Source organism: Odocoileus virginianus, chromosome 25 (assembly GCF_023699985.2).
Source record: "Odocoileus virginianus isolate 20LAN1187 ecotype Illinois chromosome 25, Ovbor_1.2, whole genome shotgun sequence".
In the NCBI taxonomy this organism is placed as follows: Eukaryota; Metazoa; Chordata; class Mammalia; order Artiodactyla; family Cervidae; genus Odocoileus; species Odocoileus virginianus.
The window spans coordinates 51683646-51711217 of NC_069698.1; the positions used below are offsets into that span (position 1 = coordinate 51683646).

General features: G+C 46.7%; 1 protein-coding gene across 2 annotated transcripts in view; it reads right to left on the reverse strand.

Moving 5' to 3' along the window:
* Nucleotides 1-27572, reverse strand: part of RCAN1 (regulator of calcineurin 1) — a 112947-nt gene that overhangs the window by 1906 nt on the left and 83469 nt on the right. Inside the window, exons 1-3 of one of the 2 annotated variants that reach the window (XM_020909846.2) lie at nt 8808-9117; nt 5408-5581; nt 2691-2850 (exon numbers count right to left, since the gene is read on the reverse strand). In XM_020909846.2, the coding sequence (XP_020765505.1) occupies nt 2691-2850; nt 5408-5581; nt 8808-8894 (421 nt within the window). In that variant the 5' untranslated portion in view covers nt 8895-9117. Of the gene's footprint in view, nt 1-2690; nt 2851-5407; nt 5582-8807; nt 9118-27572 lie in introns of those variants that run through there. The other variant, XM_020909844.2, reaches the window with a different exon arrangement.

Here is a 27572-nt window from a genome sequence, read left to right on the forward strand (position 1 = left end):
TGAAGGACGCAGCCAGACACACTCTGGATGGTGTCTCCTTGGCTCAGACAGTAAAGCATTTGCCTGCAATGGGGGAGACCGGGTTTGATCCCTGGGTCAGGAAGTCCGCTGGAGATGGAAATGGCAACCCACTCCAGTACTCTTGCCTGGAAAATTCCATGGACTGAGGAGCCTGGTAGGCCACAGTTCACGGGGTCGCAAAGAGTCGGACACAACCCGACTTAGTCAGGTTAGTCAGCAACTAACACTTTCGCTTTTTTTAGCATGTACACTAAGCTTTCTCTGAACTACCCAGGGGACTTCCCTGGTGCGGTGAAAGTGGCACCCGTTCAGGAAAAAATTTTATGTGAATAAAGGCATTAGATAAGGCCCTCTTGGGCACCTCTCCCCACTGAAGGCTTTCACTGAAGCTCACAGCCCAGGCTAGAGACAGGAAGCATGGGGAAGCCTCTTTGCCCAAAAGACACAGATGTGAGTTTTGAACCAGGTGCTCCAAAAGCATTTTTGACCACAGCATCCTTTTTCACACGATTATCAACCCCCTCAAACCAGGAGTGTCCTGCTGGTGTAGGGCAGCCTGAAATTTATCAGGCTCAGTCAAGGGGCTTTTACTCGTAAAAAAGCTGTTGCCTCTTCTCAAGCCCACACGTGAGACTGGAATGTTATTGTAACTGCCCCTGAAAGGGCTTCCTTGGTGGCTCAGCTGGTAAAGAATTCGCCTGCAATGCAGGAGACCTGGGTTCAATCCCTGGGTCAGGAAGATCCCCTGGAGAAGGGCATGGCTACCCACCCCAGTATTCTGACCTGGAGAATTCCATGGACTGTATTAGTCCATGGGGTCGCAAAGAGTCAGACATGACTGAGCGACTTTCATTTCACTGAATGGGTGAGCGCTTCCCAGATGGCCCAGTGGTAAAGAATCTGCCTGCCAATGCAGAAGACATAAGAGACAGGGCTTCGCTCCCTGGGTCAGGAAGACCCCCTGGAGGAGGAAATGGCAACCCGCTCCAGTATTCCTGACTGGAGAATCCCATGGACAGAGGAACCTCGTGGGCTACATACAGTCCATGGGATTACAAAGAGCTGGACGTGACTGAGTGACTGAGGACTGACAGGGTGAACGAGCTTCAATATTCTCAGGGGGCAGAAAGTTAAGGTAGAGGGTCAGATGTATCACTCAAAATCTTGGTCACGACGCTCTTTACAAATCTTTATCTCCTGCCAAGGAGGCATAATCCAGAAAGCAAGGGGATGGGATCACATTTGCAAAATCTTTGCAATCTTGTTGGCTGAAAAGCACAGCTGAAATAAGAATTACTATTCAAGCTCATTGTTGGATAAACTGAAAGCAAACTGATGTCTATTCTCTAAAAGGGCTTCTCAAACAAGACATCTGTAAAAAAAAGCAGTAGGTTCTAGAGTGTAAAGAATGTTCATTAACAGCACTTCCGGCCGCTGGGACAGTTTGACTCCTTTCTCTAGGTGGACATCTCCCTTTTCCCTTCTCTAACATTCCAGAAGTTTCCAATCCTGGGCTCTGCTAATGCACCTTAGCCTGGAGCTGCTTGGAGGAACACTGGCACCTCCAACTTGACCTTCATGCCACGGTGAGCAGCGGGTAATGCGATCTTTGCTTTCTACCATAGAGGGAATTTTCTGTCTGAGAGGTGTTAACAGCAATGTCACCTTTTTCATAGGAAACTGCTGATGGTCCAGGAAAACAAACTCTCCACTCAAAGGAACATCTATCAGATTATTGGTCAAGGAGAAAGCTGATGGCCTCGGTGTTTATTGCATTTGCCCCATGGATAGGGCAGAAGTGGGGCTCAAACCTGGTCACTCCAAGACCCCTGCATGCACCTTCCAGCTCACCCAAACCCTATCGATAGGATGGGAACCACCAACATTTTACTGTTTCCAGAAAACAGATACTGAGCTCTGCTGATGAGCCAGGCATTGTATGAAGTGCTTTTTACATGAGATCTTGTATATTGCGCACAACTCTACCAGGGAATACCCATTTTCTGGATGAGAAGCCTGAGGCCAGAGTACCTTTCTTCCCAAATGCTCACACCTTTGTCCCTTCAGAGGCACAGAGCCTCTTCATTCCCTGGCAAGCTCAGCGGGTGAGCACCCCTGCGTGTGGGCCTGTGTGTCTGGGGCTCCTTTTCCCCTTGTGATCTATGGGTCTCTGACTGCTCACACCTTCAAAAGGGCAGGTGAGGACCAGGTCGATGAACAAAATTCCCTTGACTAAAAATGAAACTTAACGGAAGTGGGAAAAGGCCCATTTTCCCCTTTCCAAAGTCCAACGGCTCATCCCTGCTTGGAGCGACAGGACCTGTGAGGCGGGTCTTGGGTCTCCCACCCCCCTAACCATGGGCTGTGCTCAGTGGGTGAGAGGAGGGAGTCACGTGATGCGATGCAGAGAGATCACGGTGATAGATCCCCAGGACCAGCTTGCCCCACTTCCTAAGGGAGGATGCCAGAGGCGGGCAGGCGTGCACGCTCCCCAGCAATGGGTGACCCTGATGCAGAGGCAGAAAGCCAAACAGACACAATTCACAGCACGCGCTGGCATCCATCCTGTGACCGGGTGAGAGGGGCGCTCTGATGGACGCCCTGGGCACAAGATCTCCACGTGTCCTCACCACCCCCACCCCTAGTCCTTACCCGAGGGCAGGGCTTACCTGGCCCCAGCTTGGAGATAGCGTATAAAAGGTCATAATTTATGACGGGAGTAGCGTCTTCCACTTGTTTCCAGCCGACCGGCGGCGAGGCGGGAGGAGAGATGAGGAACTGTTTGTCTGGATTCGGAGGGGCCAGGTGCGAACTGCCTATGTGTAAAGTCTGGAGGAGAGAGGGAGGTGTTTCTTGAAGGGGGAAGGACTGAGGCAGCGTGAGGGCGCCTCCTGACCACCTGCGGAAGACAGGGGTCAGGGACGCAGCCGTGCAGGCTCAGCCCGGGATGAATCGCCATACGGTTCACAAGCGGCGGGGAGACGGAACTTAGATCACCATGCAAACGTGATTAGAGCACCCTCCCGGGATAGGGACTCATAGGCACCGTGGACCACGAGAAAGAATGCTTGACCCAGACTCACTGGAAAAGACCCTGATGCTGGGAAAGACTGAAGGCAGGAGGAGAAGGGAATGGCAGAGGATAAGATGGTTGGATGGCATCACCGACTCAATGGACATGAGTTTGAGCAAGCTCTGGAAGTTGGTGATGGACATGGAGGCTGGGTGTGCTACAGTCCATGGGGTTGCAAAGAGTCGGACACACGACTGAGTGACTGAACTGAACTGAGACTGATAGAAAATATATAGAGGTAATTTTAGTACAGATGGAAAAAAAAAATAAAGCGCTGTGGCTGAGGTCAGAAGGGATCTCAGAACCAATTGCCTACAGCTCCTCGTGTTACAGAGGCATTACAACATATCACAGACACTCCAAAGGCTAAGCAACACCTCCAGGACCGACATCAGTTTTCAGGGGGACAGAGCAGGGATGGGGACTTGCCACGCTCTCAGGCTTCTCTCCCCCTGTGGGGCTCTGAATCAGATGCCTAAAAGGAGGAAGGAAAAAATAAATCCACCTTCTAGGATGTGTGCATGCATGCTAAGGCGCTTCAGTCGTGTCTGACTCTTTGCGACCCCATGGACTATAGCCAGCCTGACTCCTCAGTCCATGGGGATTCTCCAGGCAAGAATACTGGAGTGGGTTGCCATGTCCACCTCCTGGGGAATCTTCCCGACCCAGGGATCAAATCATATCTCTTCTGTCTCCTGCACTGGCAGGCAGTTTCTTTACCACTAGCACCACCTGGGAAGCCCAGCTTCTAGGATACATATTTTAAGAAAAAAAATAATAAGGGACAAAAACTGAGATTCTGGTTCTGGGGACATAAAAGTTATGCCAGTGAATGGAGGGCTCTTCGGAGTCATCTTACATTCAAATCTGGCCACTTTGGATTTTGTTTGTTCCCTAGTATTCCACCCCTCCTCCACCCCACCGCCTAAAAATTTCACAATGAACATGTCTTTACTTTAATAAACCAGAAAAGGTCATGGGAGGGTCTAAGCAATCACTTAAATGGAACCACACCAAACGCAGAAGGGCATTTGTTCCCAAGGATCCAAGGTCTAAGGCTTGGGCAGGGCATCCGGCTCCAAATTTACCCAGGCAGGGCTGGCAAGTTTGCCTTCCCTGCAGGGTCCAGAAGCCCTTCTACAGGGTCTGCCCCGAGAACTCAGGGCCCCCAAGGGGGTCTTTTTCACCAGGGAGTAGGAGCTGAAGGGCTCTTGCCCTCTTGCCAAGCTGTTAAGACTTCTATAACATCCTCAAGTGGAAATTTATGAGCTGCCTGGAAGGTGGGTGGTCTACCATTAAGGGGGGGAAGGGGCAGGAAGGGGGTGATGGGAAGGAGGAAAAGCAAACCTGCCCTGGAGCCCCCACCCCTCCTGGGACTGCCCTGGTGCCCAGACCCCTGCTTACCAGAAGGATTTCTTCCCAGAAGGACTTCTTACCATTTTGCTACCTGCCTGATGAACCCATCCCCACCCCCCCTTTCAGACTGGACTGGGCAGCCCCCGTGTTGATGTGCAGGGTGGGTTGATGTGCAGGGCATGTTGATGTGCAGATATAGGCTCTCCAGAAGTGAGCAGGCTACGGAGCCCTGCTCAGAACCTGCATAAAGCCAGAACCGCTCTAGTCTGGGGTTCTAGCAAAGTTACGCCCACTACCCTGTGGTCCTCCACCTGCCAGAGTCAGAAAAAGACTCTTTTTCCCATCATCACTCAACTCAAGAAGGTCACCTATGAGGTCAGGGATCAACCACACCCCACTAGCTTCTTAAAATAGGGGATGTGATACATTTCTAGTATGAATTTTGCCCCTCTGAAGATGATTTCTTGGAGTTTTCAATCAACATACAGGTAATGGGTGTCTAGGAACTTCCCTGGTGGCTCAGTGGTAAAGAACTCACCTGTGATGCAGTAGACCCAAGTTCAATCCCTGGGTCGGGAAGATCTCCTGGAAAAAGAAATGGCAACCCACTCCAGGATTCCTGCCTGGGAAATCCCATGGACGGGGGAGCCTGGCGGGCTGCAGTCCATGGGGTCGCAAAGAGTCGGACACAACGTAGTGCCGGTAACAACAATGGGTATATACGCTGTTTTATGGGAAAGCTGGTGGCTCAGACATAAAGCGTCTGCCTGCAACACGGGAGATCCGGGTTCGATGGCATGGGATTCTTGCCTGGAAAATCCCATGGACGGAGGAACCTGGTAGGCTACAGTCCATGGGGTCACAAAGAGTTGGACATGACTGAGCGACTTCACTTTCTTTCACTTTAAGGGTGAGAGGGAGAAGGGGGAAGTGTGGGTATCAGTGAAATCTACTCACCTGAGCAAAATATAATTTCATTTCCTTTCCAAGAAATTCAGTCTTATGTAGCTGGAGTCTGGCATCTGCTGCAGATAAGGGGTTGCTGAAGTTTATTCTGACCCTTTTGAAGCTTTTAAAATACTGAAAGGTGATATCTTTGTCGTAAGTCCTAAAGAGGGATTCAAATTTGGCCTGAAAAATAAAAAATGAAAGGAATTGGAATCTACCTGCACATGACCTTTGACTGGACAGCTTCATTACAATTCTTATGGAGAAACTGAATCATTCATTGTTTCAAGAACTTCCAACTTCAGATCCTATTGTTCCATGATCCTCCCCAATCCAGTTCCAGAATCCCACCACTCCGCTTAGGACAATGCCCTGTCCAGCAAATATTACTTAGGGCTTTCAAACACTGGAGCTAGTTTGAAAAAAAAAATTTTTTAATTGAATTGGGAAAGAATAAAGTTAATTTAAAAAGGCTTGCATCTTTCTTTTTTTTTTTATGCACTATAGGTGGTAAAGGTACATTTTCCCGATGGTTGTTTGCCTTTTTTCTTTTTTTTTAATTAGAGGATAATTACTTAACAATATGTGATGGGTTTTGCCATACGTCAACATGAATCGGCGGTAAATACGTTCCTTCCTTCTTGAAGCCCGTCCCACCTTCCTCCCCATCCCACCCCTCTAGGTTGTCACAGAGCACTGACTGTGGGTTCCCTCTGTCTACATCAAACTCTCACTGGCTATCTATGTTACATATGGTAATGTATGTTTCAATGCTGTTCCCTCAAATCATCACACCCTCTCCTTCCCCCACCGTGTCCACAGGTCTGTTCTTTATGTCTGTGTCTCCTTTACAGGCCTGCAAATCGGATCATCAGGACTATTTTTCTGGATTTCATACATACGTGTTAATATATGATATTTGTCTTTCTCTTTCTGACTTATTTCACTCTGCATAAAAAGGCCTTGCATTTCTTAATGTAAAGGAAGCAGTTTAAAAAAAAAAATTCCCAATAGTATTTTCCCATTCAGTCGGTCATTTTTTAACTCTCTAAAATAGTACTGGTTTTTAAAAATGAGTGTACTGTCAAAGAACCTGTTTCTACACACTGGCTTTAATACAGGTACTCATTTAGCTCTAGTGTTTTAAGAACTAGTGAACATTGTGAAACAGCATGAGATCTTAGAACTGAAATGCCTGAGTTCAATGATTAAAAGCCTAGATTCAGGAGACTGTTTCATCAGCTCCTGGGAAAAGTTCTGCAGGAGCACCGCTCCCCCGCCGCCCCCACCACCACTGGTTTGGGTCCTGGATGGGGGTGTCGTTTTGGGGAACTGGGAGACCACCTCCATCTTTTCCAGCCAGATGGGAAGGTGTTGATGGACAGTCTGACACTTGTAGGAGATTGAGCAGGGGCTGTCAGTTACCAGGTTTCTGAGTCTTTTCTGCAGACCAAACTCTGGGGATGGTGAGAGGCCGATGGGAGTGGCTGAGAGCTGGGCTGGGGCAGGCGGCGTGTCCTCTACCCAGGTGACCGGCGAGACGAGGAGGCCTGCAAGGACCCTGGAAATCTATAGAGGGCATGCTGTTTCTGCAAAGGGGAGAGAGGATTCCAGCAGAAGAGGAGAACGTCCCTGGGACTTCTTGGTGCTAGGAAGTGGAGGAAGGGATGGGCCTCCAGACGGATGGGTGGTTGGTCAGTTTCTGCTCCATCGGGCAGGGATGTGGGCGCGGCCTGCCTTCCCTCCTGGCTGGCGTCTCCACCTGGCAGGTGGGAAGAGCTCACAGAGTTCCTCTCTTCCAGTTCACTGGCTTTTCTTTAGTTGGTGGAAAAGTCTGTGACTTTCCCAGGAGAGGTGTCGCAGAGAAACAGAAGGAGAGCAAATGTGCAGCAGATAGTCAAGCTTCGAGTTCATCTGGCCAAGCGTGACTCGGTTGGTCTCCGCCCCTCTGCGGAGCACGGGCGAGTCTGGGGCGTGAGGGTGTCTGTACGGATTTGGAATTTCACACGACCTCATCCATAGGCACTGTGACCAACTGTTTCGAGTTATGATTCATAACTTAAGAGAGATGACTTTGATGGATATTTTTAGACGGCAAGTCAGGGCTGAGGACCAGAGCGCAAGAGAACCCACACTACCTTGTTAATTTTGTATTGCTCTCCTACTGTGCTTTTATAAAATAATCTTATTTGTTATTATAGTTGTTGGGTGGCATCTCTACTGAAATGAGTCAAAAGTGATTTTACTCACATAAGGCTAATATTAAATATATAGACTTTGTAGTACGTTTACACATAGATTGGACTTCCCAGGTGCCCCTAGTGATAAAGAACCCACCTGCCAGTGCAGGAGACTTAAGAGACGTGGGTTTGATTCCTGGGTCGGGAAGTTCCCCTGGAGGAGGGCATGGCAACCCACTCCAGTATTGTTGCCTGGAGAATCCCATGGACAGAGGAGCCTGGCAGGCTACATACAGTCCATAGGGTTGCAAAGAATTGGACAAGACTGAAGCAACTTAATAAGCACACACGCAGAAATAGACTGTGCTCTAAGATCTAGTTAAAAACTACAATTCTGACTTGTAAGCAGACTACATGATTAGGGAGTTAAATTTGATTAAAAGAAAAAAAGAAAGAAAACTTCCCAAGTCTCAGTATGGCTTTAGGTATAAGGATATAACGTGATCACTGCCCCCTAAAGAGAACACACAGAATTCATTCATATACAGTCTTGTTTTAGAGATCAGTTAGATAGCTTCACAGCTACTGATGGAAATCTTGGCATTTTAATCAAATGAAGAATTAAAGCATAGTAGTTAAAATCACTATTTATATTAATAAGTTATATTAATAACCATTGATGACAGCTGCTTTCCAGGAGGTAGGATATTTAACTTAGCTATCTATTTATTATTTGCTATGGGTGCATTTTCTCCACCTGGAAAGACCTAGAAAGCTGAAGACAGGCCCTTATAATTACTGCAAACATTCAAATATCTCCACAATAGTGATTTCCTAAGATAAAATCAAAGTATCCTGAACTCGAGATATCAAAGTGAAACATTCTGTGCAGTGTCAGAAAAGTCCTCCCTCCAAAAGTTTACTTACAATCTATACAGAATGAAAAAAAAAAAAAAAAATCCACCATGCTGAACCCTGCCTTACTAATTGGCCAAGGGACACAGACATTTTTAAATACTGAGCTTTAAAAAATTCCTTCAGAGCTAATTCCTCAGGCAACACCTTTTGATTCTGAAGGCTCAAAGCATTCTGGACGCATTTCAAAAACCCCCAAAACCCACAAAGAGAACCACACATCCCCACCAACTATCTCAGCTAATAGTACCAATTAACATCATGCTTTGAAAACTCTCAAAAAAAAAAAAATCACATCATATCAGAAGCCTTACCCTGGTTTCACTTTCGCTGAAGATCTCACTGTTTGCCACACAGGCAATCAGGGAGCTAAAACTGTAGTTAAAATTTCTAAAGTGCATCTTGCTTTCTTACAGTGAAAGCTACAGCGACTCCCGCGGTCAAGCCCCAAGTGGATGGAGTTCCTTTACCAGAAGCTGTTGGGTTCTTTCTCAAGCTGGCACTTATAAAGCAATGAGGTCCGGCTCCCCCCGCCCCTGGGGGAAAAAAAAGCACTGCTTCCAGGGCATCCTGTTTGGACACCAAATTCCTGAGTCAAGCCGTGCTTGACTAGCAGGCGGACAGGGACAGAGTGTAAGTTTCTACTGGAAAGAGGTGACGTCAACACCTTAGTCATTTTCCCTATGCTAATTAACTTTGCTTGGGGAGGATGGAAAAAACGGCCGAGGTCTGCTTCGCAGCTGTTTTATCTCTCCCTATTGCAGCATAGTTTCCACTGGTAGTAATTCCATTCAGCCACTCAGTCACCAGGCTCTGCTGCTGAATGGGACGACCCTTCTTAGGATGGAAAATGTTACAGACAGAAGCAGGAAGGGCTACAGCAGTAAACAGTAATTAGCCTGTGGGGAATTTTCAAGGCTTGGAGAAACCTGGAAACTGAAGTCTTGGGGAATGGTTTGATCCCTGTAATTTCCTCAACACTTAAATCAAAGTTTCATACACCGGGATATTAGAGAAAACATTTGGAAATCTGTCTTGGTCAATGACCTCTGTTTTTTTAAAGAAAAAAAGTAGAATTTGTTTCGAAATGTGCCCTATCCCCTTTTCTTTTTTTTTCTGATGAAACTTTATTGGTTGAATGTTCTAATTCCCACTTGTATTTGATAGTGAGAATGTGGGAAGCGATCCTAGGATTTTCGTTGGAAAACTTTATAATTATAATTGGAGAACCAGGAATAGGCAGCTCTTTGATCATTTTCTAACACCTACTGAATTCGGAAAAAAGATATGAAAACATTTTAGAGTAATCTGAACCTCTGAAGCTGAGAAAGAAAGCATTAAGAGGCTGTCTGTTTGGAGACTCAGAGACTGAGTGTTTTCGGTTTTGTTTTAAATAGGAAAGGATGAAGAAACAGAAAGAATGGATAGTACAATTGAAAAGCTAGTTCAGTTGGCCTTTTTGCAGGTAAGAGGTCTAGAAGATTTTTTGCAGGTCTAGAAGAAGCATACTGGAATAGCAGGATACCAGTTCTTTGAAAAGGCTGCAACTCCTTTTTTCCCCCAAATTTTCATTTTACTATTATTTTTTTAATTGAAGTACAGTTGATATACACTGTTGAGTAAGTTTCAGGTGCATAGCAAAGTGATTCAGTTATACATGTATGTGTATCTGTTCTTCTTCAGATTCTTTTCTCATATCAGTTATTACAGGATATTGACTGTATCTTGTGCTATACAGCAGGTCCTTGTTGCTTATCTCTCTTAAATGTTATTATTGTTTAGTCACTAAGTTGTGTCCAACTCTTTGCAACCTCATGGACTGTAGCCCACCAGGCTCCTCTGTCTATGGGATTTCCCAGGGAAGAATACTGGAGTGGGTTGCCATTTGTTTCTCCAGGGGAATCTTCCCAACCCAGGGATCAAACCAGAGTCTCCTGCATTGACAGGCCAATTCTTTACTGCTGAGCCACCAGGGGAGCCCTTAATCCCCTTAAAATGCTGCAACTCTTTAAACTTCCCGGTACTTTGTCAATTTAGGTCCCTATGGCGGTCTGAGTGCTAGGTTCTTCCCACTCTCTCCAATTTCATTATCACTTAAACGTGGTCACGTTATTTATGAAAAACATTCTCTAGTCTAGAGGCACACATGGACACCTCTTAAGCTTCCAAAAGCTAAGTGGAATCCTGCCGTTCACAGGAAAAAATTAACTTCAAAGATTCATTAAAGTCAGCCAATAATGAAAAGAATATATGCAATGGGAAAGAGCAAACCAGAGTATTTATCCCGCCATAAAAGGAAACGCAAAGTCTTCCTGGATGAGTGAGGGTTGCTTAATCTCCATGCGTGGTTCCCTGCTGCCAGCTGTAGGGTTATGTAAGAGACCAGTTATGGTGTTTGCTTTGCCAAATTACCTGTAACTCTCAACCCAGGAGATTTAAATGCAAAAGATCTAGAAAAGTTTTGAATGCTGTAAAATAGTGTACGTGTGTGTGGGTGTGTCTGCTCAGTTGTGTCCAACTCTTTGCCACCCCATGGACTGTAGCCCACCAGGATCCTCTGTCCATGGGATTTTCCAGGCAAGAATATTGGAGTGGGTTGCCATTTCTTCCTCCAGGGGCTCTTCCTGACCCAGTGATTGAGCCTGTGTCTCTTGCGTCTCCTGCATTAGCATGCAGGTTCTTCATGGGATGCATCAAATACCAAGAGGACAGGGTCACGTTGGCTGGTGCTTGGTTCCAGGGACTGTGCACTTGGACGGGCTGCATTTTCAGCGCAGAGGCTGCAGGGGACCCTGGGGGCACATGCAGGCTTTGGTGGCAGCGTGGGTATGGGAGGCGCTGGTGGAGGGAGGCAATGGGGAAAAGCGACAAGGAGGTAGAAGACACAGAGGTGCCCTCTACTCCCCCAGCACACCTGTCCCTCCTCTCCTCTCTCTCCTGGAGTCCGCTTCGGTGAACAAGAGCTAAAGGGGGATCAGAGGAGGAAGAAGAGGTTCATTTCTCCATCTCCTCCTCACTCGCCTCCTGCCCCTATTAAAACTCATGACATGAAGCTCCAGCTCAATTGTGTGGGCAAACCTGGAACGTTTCTGTTCATCTGAGACAATAGCACTGAACACACTCATTTACAATTGTGGTTTCACATCATGTGTGCTCAGGGGTGTCTGACTCTTTGCAACCTTTTGAACTGTAGCCCGGCCAGGCTCCTTTGTCGATGGGATTTTTCAGGCAAGAATACTGGAGTGGGTTGCCGTGCCCTCCTCCAAGGGATCTTCCCCACCCTGGGACTGAACCCACATCTCCAGTGTCTCCTGCATCACAGGGAAAAATTCCTTACTCTCTGAGCTATAGGGGCGGGGAGTGGGGGAAGTCTGTGGTTTCATTATATGGATGGGAAAAAAAAAGTTATCATGAGGTATTTGAAGACGGTTCAACTGTCTTTGCTCAAAGAAATCAGTGATAAATGATAGATTTTTCATCAGGCTGTCCCTAAAGCCTCCCAACACATGCCATTCTGTACCTGCCTTTGAATTGATGGTGAGCTCCATCTGAATTTCAGACAGTAAAGAAAGAATCTGCCTGCAATGCGGAGACCCAGGTTTGATCCCTGGGTGGGGTAGATCCCCTGGAGAAAGGAATGGCTACCCACTCCAGTATTTTTGCCTGGAGAATCCCATGGACAGAGGAGCATGGCAGGCTACATATAGTCCATGAGGTCACAAAGAGTTAGACATGACTGAACAACTAACACTTTCACTTCCATCTGAATCATATTTAGGGAACTCGAGTGCTTCCATTTCTAGAGGAAAGGGGCTCAAAGTGGTGCTGATTGTAGGGAGGCTAGACTGGATACTGGCAAGAATCACTGGGTCACAAAGTGTCCCTGAGCCCTGGCCCAAGAGAGATGGCACCTAGGGTCCAATAGCACAAGTATCCCATGGAATGAGAGGGACAGAGCACGGGCCCTTCGTGATGTTCCAAAGCCCCAGCTGGCACTTCATTTGCTCACCTGAAAGTTCTTGTTAGGAATCTCCATCTTGGACTATATGTCTATTATACATGAACTTGCATTTCTAAACATTTGTATGAGCTATTTGTATGAGCTCCCTGTTGGTTCAGATGATAAAGAATCTGCCTGCAACACAAGAGGCCTGGGTTTGATCCTTGGGTCTGGAAGATCCCCTGGAGAAGGGAATGGCAACTCCCTCCAGTATTCTTGCCCAGACAATTCCATGGACAGAGGCTACAGTCCATGGGGTTGCAAAGCGTTGGACATAAGCAAGTAATACACATGGTATTTGTTTGTCCCTTGTGGTCAGAAACTCAACTACCTTCTTAATTCTTGTTTTCAAGTTGGATGTAAGTGATTGAAGAAAACAGTGCCCACCGAAACGTCTCATTAAAAGTCTCGAAAAGCATGCTAAAAATTGCACTTAAAATGGTAAAACTGCAACCAGAAGTTAGAGAAGCACAATGAAATGCTTTTGTCCATTGAATGCTTTAGATGGTTTGCATTTCTTCCATTGATACCATTCAAAATTTGAAATGAAGCTCTTCAACCTGCATTTCTGGCTCTAAGCAGTCAGAACATATTTTCATTAGGAAGTTTCTATTTCCAGCGAGGAAAAAATGAGGTTTATGTTGAAATTCATCATTCCCATTACAGCATGCCTAAAGCTGAGTGAAAATGACCTCATCACACCCATTACATACCCCAAGGGGTTCACAACCACGCCAAGAATGTGCCACCTGCAAAGCCTTCCAGGGATGACCAGAGACAGAGAGAGAGTTCTGACTGTGTTTCACAGAGCAGAGAAGAGGATGAAGACATTTGCCAAAGATCTCCTGGGAGGGAAATGACACACCCAGTGGAGATCAAAGATATCAGAGTGTTTATCTTGAATGGCAAGGAAACTCACATTTTAGTGGCGCCTTTAGCTTCTGAGATAATGGACTAGCTTTACTGTTATTTAATATTTACAGTCCTTCCCACTATAATGAGAAGCATTGTTCCCCCAACCTGTTATTGCACAAAAGAAAAACACAGGGGCCACTGACTCACCTTGATCACTCCCCAGTCTAAGAGGTGTTATTCACCGAAGGGACGTTCTTGTGGTCACCTTGTCAACCAAGTAAGTGTTAGTCGCTCAGTCGTGCCTGACTCTTTGAGACCCCATGGACTGCAGCCCACCAGTCCATGATATTTTCCAGGCAAGGATACTGGAGTGGGTTGCCATTTCCCTCTCCAGGGGATCTTCCCAACCCAGGGATCGAACCCGGATCTCCTGCATTGCAGGTAGATTCTTTACCAACTGAACTACAAGGGAAGCCCAGGTTCATGTCAAATTCTGAGTGGCCATGAAGACTGAACCACGTGACATAGGCAGAGAGCCCAGGACGGGACCCGAAACACTAGCAGTGGTTGATGTGTTGAGCTTCTAGCTCCTGTCTCATCCATAATGATGCTGCGGTTCAGAGGGGGTCACTGTCTTGGGGAGAGTCAGGGCTCGCCCTGATGCTCTGACCGCCGAGTCCCTGCTTGTTCCATGGACCCGTCCTGCACTGCAGCCTTGCCCTTTAGTGTTCACCCGTCTACGTTCTCTAAGTCTCCAGGCATCTTGCATGGCTTCCTCTCCGAGGTGCCCTGCTGGTCAGTGGAGATGTCTCTAGGTTTTCTGGGCCCCCCCCAATCTGGCCCTCCTGCACCCCACTTCAGGCAGCCCTCTGCAACCACGGTAGCTTTCTAATTGGCCTTGCTGTGGCCAATTTCTTATTGCTCCCAGATAGCATGTAACTCCCACAACAAAATATTTCCCGAAGCTGAGCTTGACCACATTCCTCTCCTACTAAGACTATAGAGATTCCAGTGACTTCCTGTTGCTCTGTAGGTTAAAGATAAGATTTTCACTTGGTATTCATCCGTTCATCCATACATCTACTTAATTTTTTATCCAAGCACAGTTCCAGGTACTGGGGGTTCAATGGTGAAGACAGACAAAACTCTCTGCCCTCATGAAGCTTATATTCTAGATGAAAAAAAAAGAGAAAGAAATGAGATAAAGGGGTAAAATACATAGTATGTTTTGATAGTGGTGAGTGGTAAGAGGAATAATTAAAGATGGGAAAAGGAGAAAGAAAGTGAGAGAGTGTGAAAGAAGGGGTAGAAGGGAAGGAAGGAAGGAAGGGGAAAGCAGACAGACTCCCCAAGTCACCCCTGAGAAGATGACAGGCGGGCACATCAAGACTCGAAGGAAGGAGGGGAGTGAAGCAGTGGATGCATGAAACAGCGTTCCAGGCTGAGGGAACAGAAGGCACAACGTCCCCGGGCACATTCCAGACCCTGCAGGAGCCTCAGGGTGGGCCGAAGAGGGGGAATGTGGACAAAGCGGTTGGGAGCCAGGCAGCGTGAGACTTTTAGCCACTGGCAGGTCTCTGGCTTGCACGCTGATATCAGAAGGATTTGAGCTGAGGAGGGGCATGAAGGGTCTTCCATGCCACAAAACCACTCCAGTGTCTGGGTTCAGGAAATGTAGGCTAGGGGCAAAGGTGCCCCTAAGGTAAGCGGCCTTCTCTGACTGCGGAGCTCATGAGTCCTCTGGGCAGACCTCAGCTTTGCCTGCTTTCCTCGGGTCCCTCAGTGAGCTCCTCCCTAGTCTCTTCTCTGCCGACCAACTCCTATTTATCCTTTAGAGCCCGCCACTGAACACCCCTTCTCTGGGAGGCACCCCTCCAGGCCTCGTGTTCGCTCCCTCTTCTAATATGCACAACAGGCACCCCATGCAGTCTGCCGGATACCCTAGTTACTTCACCAGGGAATGTCCATCTGAGACAGGTAAAGAGCCAGCATCCACCAGCCATCAAAAAGCCATGGCCATCTCTGTTCCTAACTGGAGGGTGTCCTGTGTCTTTGGTTTAAACAAAGACCATGCCATTCCTTTTCACTGCAGGAGATGGTAAAGTCACACGTTTGCTCAGTGGGTGCTGATCACACTCTGGGGTGCACTTCTTCCCTCCTTGCAGCTTAGCAGCTCTCAGATGTCCGGGCTAGGGGCTGCACCACCAGCTCACCACCAGCTCGAGACTGAGGGCCCCCCATAGACACTCCCAGAGGCGTGTGACTCTCCTTAGGGGTCTACACCAACCCTTTATCATTTGGGCAGAACGAGAACAATTTAATAGACGTTCACTTGTCTTTTTTAAAATGCTGGTTTTTAGGGTGTGTTTTGTTAAGATGTACAATATAGAGTAGAATTTGTCTAGAATTTACAAATTAAATGCTTTTACTGGCAGTTGCACTCAAAAATTTTTATTAAAAAAAATATCTTTGATCTACGAGGTTCATGATCAAAAATGTTTGCAGACCTATTGTCTCCACGGTAGTGTGGTTAAATTCCCAACCTGCTTTTTTCATGATGATCACGTGTGAAAAAGAGAATGGAAACTATTCTTTCAGATTTCCATTTTTGTTATCTCTGAGGGGTAATGGCAGGGGGTGGGGGGGGTGGATAGGCAGGGGAGGGGGGCGGAGCCAGATGCGGCTCAGAAATTTACTGTTCATGGAATTGCTTTGTGACTGGTAAGATCTGCTTGGCCATAGCGAGGGGCCTTTGCATGAAAGAAAATGTAAGACAGAGCTGATACTGATAGCCTTTTTTTTGTGATGGACTTGGAAGGTTCTAACCAGAACCCCTTAGGCAAGAGAACTTACCCTATGGCTCACTGGGTAAAGAATCTGCCTGCAATGCTGGAGACATGGGAACATGGGTTTGATTCTCGAGTCAGGAAGATCCCCTGGAGAAGGAAAGGGCAGCCCACTCGAGTGGTCTTGCTGGGGAAATCCCACGGACAGAGGAGCCAGGAGTGCTACAGTCCATGAGGTCACAAAGAGTCAGACACAACCGAGTGACTGAGGACACACACAGAACCAGAAACCCTTAGACAAGAGGGTGTGCTCGCCTCCCCCTACAGGGCATGACGCCTATGAATTCTAAATCTGGGGCAAGAAAACCCTCTTTAATGAAAATCATCTTCATGTTTCATAACCACCAGTCTTCTGAATCTGTACGACAACATGGAAGAAACAATAACACATTATTGACCGGAGGTGTATTCACACCACAGGTGTTACTTTCTGCCAAAACCCCCCAGTCAGTGATGTGTTAAAACTAAATTTCAGCTTTGGTCATTTTTGATACTTTGGGAAAAAATTGGAAAAGCCTGAAATATCATTTGATGCTCTTCATAGATTAGTATAAGATAGTGTACAAATAAATTGTATTTCTGGGATATCATAGAACTTCCTATTCTTTTTAGCCAAAAATGATGGCTGCAGTGGTGAAAATGCTAGAGGTGTGATTTAGCCGAACGGCAATCATGCTCTGTTAAAGCTTATGTGGAAATAGAGAAAAACATGCAGTCACCCCTTTCCCAAAAACAGAAAGAAAGGAAAGACATAAAGTAAAATAAAATAACCGATGGGGAAAAGTAGAGAGGAGAAGCGTGTTCAAACCGATACCTTAAAAGACAGGTCACAGTTCATCCAAGATTTCATTTTGCTTGTTAAATTCCATGTGCACTTGAAATCCCATTAACTTTTTTCCTTATTACCTCAATCTTTCCTTAGCATTAAGACATGAAGTTTAACCACCCCTCTGTCACTTCTTGGAAACTCACTGTTTGCAATTCTTGAGATGGAGAAATAGCCATAGGCAAATCTAAACTACACTTGATGACTTGGAGACTAGCAGCTGCGGATTAAGGGAGGCAACATTTATTTGGAGATGACTGGGGCCCAAGCCACACTAATTAATTATTCCTTATTTACTCTCTTTAGTCTGTTCCTTTCCAGACACACCTTGCTTTAATGATTGATTTTCACTTCTGCTTTGAGGCTGTTCTCAAGCCAGGGCACAACGCCGTGGTGACAGAAACCTGGACAGAACAGTTGTGCGGGGTGGGCTGGCGACAGGCTGCTTTTGTGTCCATCAGTCACCATGCATGCGTGCTTGGCCGCTGAGTCGTGTCCAACTTTTCTGTGACCCCCCTGGAATGCAGACTGCCAGGCTCCACTGTCCAGGGGTTTTCCCAGCAAGAATATTGGAGTGGGTTGCTATTTCCTCCTCCAGGGAATGGATCTCCCTGACCCAGGGATCGAACCTGCATCTCCCGGATTTGCTGGTGGATTCTTTACCACTGAGCCACCTGGGAAGCCTTCATCAGTCCCCAGGACCTGTTTTTGTTTTTGTTTTTTTTTCCCCATTCCAGCTCCAAACAGCTTTCACAACCCTAGACTACTTCATTCCCACCCAGAAAATCCCTTCACATTCAAACGATGAGTTTGACGCTGTTGTGTGAATGCTGGTGGAGAAGCCTTGTTTGTCTCAGTCTATGTTCCACACTCATCTTGGAAGAACTGACAACGCAAACTCTGGCCTCGAGGCCGGCCCGGACCCTGCTCTGGTTCCGGTGAGTTCTCCCAAGGAGCCGGGCACGGCGCTGTGGGCCCACAGGCACCCCGCCAGAACCGGGTGACTGACTGGCGAGCTGGAGTCAAAGGTCAAGAGAGACGAAGAGGGGAGGAATGAGGTCAGACGGGAATCTGTCAGTCTTTAACAACAGAGAGAAAACTCAGTTTTCAATAACTTGGCTTTGCAGAGCTTGTGTCCACATCTGGTTTTAAATCTCAGAACCTCAGCTTAGAAATCGTGTTTTGCCAAGAGCAGGAGAAGAGAAAAGCATTATGTGTTCTTACCTACTCTTTCCATTACCACCCACAGGCCCCATTTCCACGTCTTTGTTGGGAAGTTACCCAGGGGACCACAGAGCTTGCTGTCTTTTCACACTTCACATTTTCATCATCGAGGATTACTTTAAAATCTGATGATAAGTCGCCTACGGAAGTCTATCCTGTCACCTCTGTGTGGGTATCACAATGATTCAAAACAGACTTCACAACAATAAACACAGGACAAACAAAACGTCACATCTTGGTTATTGCCAGTCACCATGAGAAAACAAGGACAATCACGCCAACCTTGTTCATTAGGAAGATTGGGGTGTTTCTGTCAAGTGACGAAATCTGCACATCCCTCTTTACACCAGAGCGTCTGAAAAGAGCGAGCTGCTTTTCTCCATCAGGTTAGTTTGCTGGTTGTGAACTGGCAGCGCCCCTCCCCCAAATAAAACTATTAGTTGCCAATATTAAAATTGGGAGTTTTCACAGAGAAATATAATTTCTTTTTTTGGGGGGGGTGATTAAAAATAAAGGAAGCTGGATAGATGTATATGTATGTCTGATTCCCTTCACTGTTGATCTGAAGCGATCACAACATTGTCAATTGGCTATACCCCAATACAAAATGTTTTTGGTATTAAAAAAATAATAATAAAATTTTTGTTTTTTAAAAAAGGAAGATGTGGTAATTCAGAGCCCAGATGCTCATGTGGCAATGGCCAAACCCGTGGCTAAGCCCCTGCTCTTCAAATACCAACGGCTCCATCGCTCCAGACCCCAGAGGCATCTAAGTTTTTGGCCTCTGGCTTAATTTAGTGAGTCATCAAAATAGATTAGTCACCTGCTTTGAGCCAGACACTGAGAGGTAGGGACACACACAAAGCAGCTTACCCATCCACATCTCCGGGCTCAAAATGTTCTGTGTCAAATAATTGCTCCAAATAATACACAGAGAGAGCATGTCCCTTCCTCCTTACACAGCAATTCTTTATTTTTCTCTGACACATCGCATTTCTACGGGTGACTCCCTGGGCATTTGCAATATGCTCTCTTCAGTCCTGAAATCATACTCTTATGCAAGTGAATGGTTGGGACGCTAGTATGGAGATGGCCTAGATTCCGTGCAAACGCTTACAAACCACAGCTGGTTTCTTTAGCAATCATTAGGGAAGACAGGATTGGGCCATACCAGAGAGGTGCATGGCACGGCTGAGAATCAGCACTGATGGATTTCTACAGAACTGCCTTATAGATGAATGGAGACAGAAGGTTTTGGTTACCACCGATATTCGGCAACACGAGTTGGAAGGATGATCTAAAGGTAGACTGAGATCCGGGTGTTCTCAGGGTGAGGCTTTTTTTTTTTTTTTGCTTTTTATTTATTTATTTATTTATTTTATTTATTTTTTTTATTAGTTGGAGGCTAATTACTTTACATCATTACAGTAGTTTTTGTTATACATTGATATGAATTAGCCATGGATTTACATGTACTCCCCATCCCAGTCCCCCCTCCCACCTCCCTCTCCACCCGATCCCTCTGGGTCTTCCCAGTGCACCAGGCAGGGTGAGGCTTAAAGGGAACCCTCTTACACTGTTGGTGGGAATGCAAATTAGTACAGCCACTATGGAAAACAGTGTGGAGATTTTTTAAAAAGCTGGAAATAGAACTGCCGTATGACCCAGCAATCCCACTTCTGGGCATACACACCAAGGAAACCAGATCTGAAAGAGACACATGCACCCCAATGTTCATCGCAGCACTGTTTATAATAGCCAGGACATGGAAGCAACCCAGATGCCCATCAGCAGACAAATGGATGAGGAAGCTGTGGTACATATACACCATGGAATATTACTCAGCCATTAAAAAGAATTCATTTGAATCAGTTCTAATGAGATGGATGAAACTGGAGCCCATTATACAGAGTGAAGTAAGCCAGAAAGATAAAGACCATTACAGTATACTAACACATATATATGGACTTTAGAAAGATGGTAACGATAACCCTATATGCAAAACAGGAAAAGAGACTCAGATGTATGGAACAGACTTGTGGACTCTGGGAGAAGGTGAGGGTGGGATGTTTCAGGAGAACAGCATTGAAACATGTATATTATCTAGGGTGAAACAGATCACCAGCCCAGGTTGGGTGCATGAGACAAGTGCTCGGGCCTGGTGCACTGGGAAGACCCAGAGGGATCGGGTGGAGAGGGAGGTGGGAGGGGGGACTGGGATGGGGAATACATGTAAATCCATGGCTAATTCATATCAATGTATAACAAAAACTACTGTAATGATGTAAAGTAATTAGCCTCCAACTAATAAAAATTAAAAAAAAAAAAAAGATAGCTTTCAAAAGATCCTTTTGAGAAGACAGCATTTTAAAGTGGTCTTGTAAGATTCATGGATACAGTTTGATCCGTCTTCTTACGTGAAAAGAACTCTCAGAAGAGGGAAACTGACTTCACCCTTGAGTGTGAGCCCAGAGGCTGTGGTGGTGCTAGCGCTCCCCTTGCGGGGGTGAAATTCCATGGCACACTCAGCAATCCGTGGCCAGGGTTGGCTGAGCCCCTATTTCTGCTCCTGTAACCAACCCCCTGCCACCAACCAACCAAAAACCCAACAGTCACTGGCTGCTCCTAGACTCTGAGACATAGGTTATTGTGCAGGAGGTTTGTTAGGGAGTATGACAGCTCAGCTGGGAAAGAATCTGGAGACCCTGGTTCGATCCCTAGGTCGGGAAGATCCCCTGGAGAAGGGAGAGGCAACCCACTCCAGTATTCTGGCCTGGAGAATTCCATGGACTGTATGTATAGTCCACACGGGTGGGGGGGGGGGCGGAGTCAGAGACGACTGAGGGACTTTCACTTTCACTTTCTTTGGTGATCAACACCCAGGGCGAGGAAGGAGATGGGAGGGGTGGGCGGGGAGGGGGAAGGGAGGGGAGAAGAAGAGGCTGGGCAGAGGGAGGGTGCAGCCACCAGGGGGTCCCAGTGGAAGCCCTGCAGGCCTCCGGGGAGTTCTGGAGACGGGGCGATCCTCACTGGAGCAGAAGGGCTGGGCCATGATACCCCCGCATTGGTCAGCTCTGGGATAGGAGGTACCTTGAGAAGGAGGGGACTTAGGGAAGTGGCTCTCAGCTGAACTCAGCCCCAAAAGGGGGCCACTGCCAAGGGCAGCTGGGGGACAAATCCATCACTCCTGAAGGGATCTGAGCGTGTAACCGTGTCCCTCAACCCACCAACAAACCAGGCTTCCCTGGTGGCTCAGCTGGTAAAGAATCCGCCTGCAATGCAGAAGGCTCCGGTTCGATCCCTGGGTTGGGAAGATTCCCCTGGAGAAGGGAAAGGCTACCCACTCCAGTATTCTGGCCTGGAGAATTCCATGGACTGTACAGTCCACAGGGTTGCAAAGAGTTGGACACAACTGAGCGACTTTCACACTTCACGTAAGTTAATCACCTGAAATTTCTCATAAATATGACTGACTTAAACTGAACACCATGGAAATACTACTGAGTCCACTCCAAATAATTAGCTCATCTCCCCAGGTAAAGAACTTCTACAGGAATATGGTAGTGAACTGTACGTACTGAGTCGTTTCAGTCGTGTCCGAGGCTTTGCAACCCTACGGACTGTAGCCCTCCAGGCTCCTCTGTCTATGAGATTTTTCAGGCAAGAACACTGGAGTGGGCTGCCCTGCTCTCCTCGAGGGCATCTTCTGGACCTGGGGATTGAACCCGCATCTCTATGTCTGCTGCATTAGCAGGCAGGTTCTTTACCCCTAGCGCCTCTTGGGAAGCCCCAAGTGAACGTAGTAAACCCAACAGTTTAAACTTTGAGTATAAACCAGGTCAACCAAAACCCTGAATCCCTCCCAGGAGTTTGTCCTAAGGAAATCCTCAGGGCTGTGGGAAAAGATTTCGATGCAAATACATTCCCTGCACCGTTCTTTATGCAAATAACACACTAGGACAAACTAATCATCTGATCAGAAACCAGCTAATAAATATGCTGTATCAGTACACTACAGAGCCACTCAACACCTCAAAGGAAGGAGATGAAAACTATTTAACGACATAAAAAAGATGTTCACAACTTGCTATTTAGAGGGAAAAAAAAAAACCCAGTTTTCAAAGCAGTGTTTACTGTTGTGACTTTATCTTGATGAAAAGAAAGATTGCAGAGCTTTCTTTTTTTGCTTCTTTTGGACTTATTAGAATTTCTACAATGCACATTTATTATTTTTGTAACAAAAAGAGGCTTTTCCCTTCCCCCACTCTGTTCTATGTCAATATTGGGTCAAGGACCATGGTTAACAGATACACTAAGTAAGGCAGAAGGTTAGAGAGGAAATCTACTCTTTTTTTTTTTTTTGCATAGAAGTCTGGTGTCCTGGGGCTTCCTAGGACTGGGGCTCAGTGGTAAAGAACCCACCTGCCAATGCAGGAGATGCAGGAGATGTGGGTTCAATCCCTGGGTCGGGAAGGTCCCCTGGAGGAGGATTTGCAACCCATTTCCTGGAAAATCCCACGGAGAGAAGATCCTGGAGGGCTAGAGTCCACAGCATCACAAAAAGCTGGGCACCACTGAGGGACTGAGCAGGCCTACATGCACTGGCATCATGACCTTTCATTCATTATTCCCAAATCTTTTGTTTTTAACTCATTAATATTTGGAAATTTCAACTATAGGAAGAATCCCATTTCTAATCTAAATATCTTTAACAAACAGATTCACCAGAAAATGTTTATTTTGTCTGCCTTTGATAAGGTCTCCCGCCAACCCTCTTTAGCTGGTGAAATGGCCACAGTGTGTGGACTGAGCCTGTCTCCCTGGAATCAAGGTCATGCACTGGCCAGGACAGGGTCCTGTGATTCTACTTGGCTCCACAGTGTGAGTCGCTGGGCTGAGCCGACCTCACACGTTCTGCAGGCTCCATAGTATGGTCAGCACAGAATATCTGATTTTGGGGCAAAGATCTCCCATCCAGCTTGTTCAAATGTCCCCCAGGGCGATGCCTTCTCAGAGTAAAACTACAGAGCTCTTTCCGGTCCCTGCCAAGTCCGCACACCTACTGCTTCCTCAGCTGTGTTTTTGTTTTTTTTTCCTCTGTCCTTTTGTTCCAGAATCACATCCAATCTTTTCCTTTCTTCCTGAGACAATCCTGCCTTCTGCATCTCCCGTCTAACAAGACTCAATTCAGTTCAGTTGCTCAGTTATGTCCGACTCTTTGCGACCCCATGGACTGCAGCATGCCAGGCCTCTGGAGTTTACTCAGACTCATGTCCATTGAGTCAGTGATGCCATCCAACCATCTCATCCTCTGTCGTCCCCTTCTCTTCCCACCTTCAATCTTTCCCGGCATCAGGGTATTTTCCAATGAGTCAGTTCTTCATATCAGGTGGCCAAAGTATTGGAGTTTCAGCTTCAACATCAGTCCTTCCAATGAATATTCAGGACTGATTTCCTTTAGGATGGACTGGTTGGATCTCCTTGCAGTCCAAGGGACCCTCAAGAGTCTCCCCCAACACCACCTCCAAAGTTCAAAAGCATCAATTCTTTGGTGCTCAGCTTTCTTTATAGTCCAACTCTCACATCCATACATGACTACTGGAAAAACCATAGCTTTGATTGGAATTACCTAATAAACCTTTCCCCGTGACTGTGTTCACAATGATAGCTGTTTAATGTATAAGACCTGCCAGAGAATTTGCATTTAATCATCAACTTCTGAAGATCAAAGTCTCAGTCACAAGTGAATGCATTACTAAGAGGGAAATTCCAGGCAGCAGGTCAGTTACAGGGGAAAATTCCTTGGACAGGTGGCTTCTCCCAGGGCTGGGTATTTCCCTACCTGTAGATAAGACATTATTTTTCAAGCATCTACGCTGAGCAGCATCTTGTGTGGGTTGTTTGGAGTTAAGAACAGATTTCCATGTCTGAAGAAAACTCCCCGTTTGTTGCTCGTTCAACCACTATTATCAAGGATCTGCTCTTAGCCTTCTCAGATTCCACGGCTGGGTTAAATTACACCTACTACATAGTCTCATAACACGGGGAACCTCTAGTGTTTAGTATTTATCATATATTCTTGACCGCATCTCACAGCTTCTGGGATTTTATTTCCCTCACCAGGGATCAAACTCCAGGCCCTTGGCAGTGAGAGCTCGGAGTCCTAACCACTGGATTGCCAGGGAATTCCCTTTATCACATTTTAATTGGTTTCCTCCACTAAACTATGGAGAAGGCAATAGCACCCCACTCCAGTACTCTTGCCTGGAAAATCCCATGGACGGAGGAGCCTGGTAGGCTGCAGTCCATGAGGTCGCTAAGAGTTGGACACAACTGAGCGATTTCACTTTCACTTTTCACTTTCATGCACTGAAGGAAATGGCAACCCACTCCAATATTCTTGCCTGGAGAATTCCACAGACAGAGGAGCCTAGTGGGCTACAGTCCATGGGGTCTCAAAGAGTCGGACACGACTAAGCGACCAACAGACAGGCATACACACACAGCATTCTGTAAGGGGGTTCAGAAGCCTAAGACACAGTTCCTGCCATTTACAGGGGCTTAACATCATAGCCTGTGAGATGAGACTGCAACTCTAGTGATGAGATAATATACATGAGCCATCTGTGTTGCAGGCAGTAAAAGCTTAGGATACTGGAGGTGGAGGATAGGGATCAGTGATGATCCTGTCTCAATACCCAATGAGTCCACCTATGGAAAGTGCTGTGGGTTAAGGCCTTAAAAATAGGGTTAGATTTTTAAATGAGAAGGAAAAGGATATAGCCCTGTATTTTCTCATTATTACCTGAATATAAGGTATTGTTGTTGTTCAGTCGCTCAGTCGTGTTCAAATCTCTGCGACCCCACGGACTACAGCACGCCAGGCTTCCCTGTCCTTCACTATCTCCCGGAGTTTGCTCAAACTCATGTCCATTGAGTCAGTGATGCCATCCAACCATCTCATCCTCCGTCAACCCCTTCTCCTCCAGCCCTCAATCTTTCCCAGCATCAGGGTCTTTTCCAGTGAGTCAGCTCTTTGTATCAGGTGGCCAAAGTATTTGAGCTTCAGCTTCAGCATCAGTCCCTCCTGTGAATATTCAGGGTTGATTTCCTTTAGGATTGATTGGTTTGCTCTCCTTGCCGTCCAAGGGACTCTCAAGTCTTCTCCAGCACCACAGTTTGAAAGCATCAAAATTCGGAAAGTTAACATTTTCTTCATCCACAATCCTGCATACTCAAAAAAGGAGTTGCTTTTTATTAAAGACATACACAGTGTGATTTTGAAGAAACTTCTTTGAGTGCCTGTATTTTGGCATGGTATTGGTTAAGTGTTGGTGTTTGTTAATCTGATGTTCTGGATTTCTTGGGAAATCCTACTTTTGTTAGTTTGATTCTAAAATACAAAAAAAAAAAAAACATGCAGTACATGTGGCTACATTTTTAATATTTTATAAGTGAACTTATTAGACAAGATCTTCTTTTAGTTCACAGACCCAATCTGGGGTTTTTGAATACGGTACCCACCAGTGTGGGAAGGATGCAGAGAGCTGCTATAAAGACATTTTTGGCAGATGGAATTTTCTGAAGAGAGCTGCCACAAACCTCCCCTCCCACATGCTCTTATAGAACCCTGTCATTCCCCCAGCAGGAGGACAGTTATGTGTCTTCTGGCCTTGAACATGGGTGAGCCTTTGTGAGGGTCTCAGCAGACACTATGGGGCTTCCCTGGTGGCTCAGATGGTAAAGAATCTGCCTGCGAAGCAGGAGATCTGGGTTCGATCCCTGGGTCAAGAAGATCCCCTGGAGAAGGGAATGGAAATCCACTCCAGTATTCCTGCCTTGGGGAATCCCATGGATAGAGGAGCCTGGCGGGCTGCAGTCCGCTAAGAGTCGGACACGACTTAGTGACTGAACGACAACCACAGACACTATAGGGTGGAAATGACATCACGTGACTTCCGAGGCTAGAGCATAAAAGGCCATGCACTTGCGTCTTGTCCTCCTGGAAACCCGTCACCATGCTGTTGGGAAGCCCAGGCAGCCCGTGGAGAGGAACCGAGGCCCCTGGCCAAAGCCCTGGCTGAGCTACCAAACAAGAGCCGGCGCAACTTGCCAACCGAGCGCTGGGACATCTGGAGTGGCTTCCCCGGCATCCGGCCAGGCAAGCCCAGCAGACGCCACGTGGAGGAGAGAAGGGTCATCTCGGCGCGGGTTGCAGATTCCTGAGCAAAATAAACAACTGCTGCTGTTTTAAGCTGCTGAGTGCGGGGTGGTTTGTTTCCCAGAAATAGGAACTGGAAGAATGTTTCAGAGACGGGCAGAAGTGGCCAGGTCTCTGTAACTGATTAGACTTGGACAGCAGGGAAGGAAAGACCGAACTGATGGACTGCTTTCCCACTAAGAGTAGGATCCTTCACAGGCAGAGGGAGAGGCAGAGGATAGATGGGTAGATTAGGGGTTGAGGTTGGGAAGGTGGCCCTGGTTTTTCATCATTTACATAAAGTGGCTGCTTTTTACCTGGCCACAGATGGGAAGGATGTAACAGAGTGGGAAAGAGCAAGGACCCTGGAGCCAGGCTGTCTGGGTTGGAGCCCTGGCATTGACATTTCTCAGCTGTGTGACCTTGGACAAGGTTCTTCACTCCCATGTGCTTCAGTTTCTTTGTCTGTAAAAGGAGGATCATAACAACAGAACCGCCTCATACAGTGGTTGTGACAGTCGTGACCTAATGTCTAAAAAGGGCTTGGCACAGAGGAAGTTCTAGGAAAGTATCTGCTGTTGTGATCCATGTAACTATGGGCCTTGCACAGTGAGGCAGGCTGAAGACCGGCCTCTCAAAGACATCCACGTCCTAATCCCTGGGACTCTGAACACATGGCCTTACAGAGCAGAGGAGACCTTGCAGGTGTGATTAAACTGAGGACCTTGACATGGGAGATGACCTTGAGATTGTCTGGGGACAGCAAGAAGGAGGCAGGAAGGTCAGAGTTGGACCCGGATATGATGATAGAAGCAGGTCGAAGTGATGTGAGCCTGTGAACCAATGCTCTCGCCTCCAGAACTTGAAAAAAGTCAGGGAAACCAATTCCTGATTTTAGCCCACTGAGTGATTTTGGCATTCTGACCTCCAGCACTGTAAGATAATAAACCTATGTGGTTGCAGGCACTAAATCTGTGATAGTTTGTTACAGCAGAAATAGGAAACGAATCTAGATTTTAACCTTGAGGGAGGTTATAGAACATGGAGTAGACAGAATGAAAAGAAGATGAATCAATTGAAGATGAATCAATCTCTTTATTCCTCTTCTCCTGACTTAGCATTGTTGGG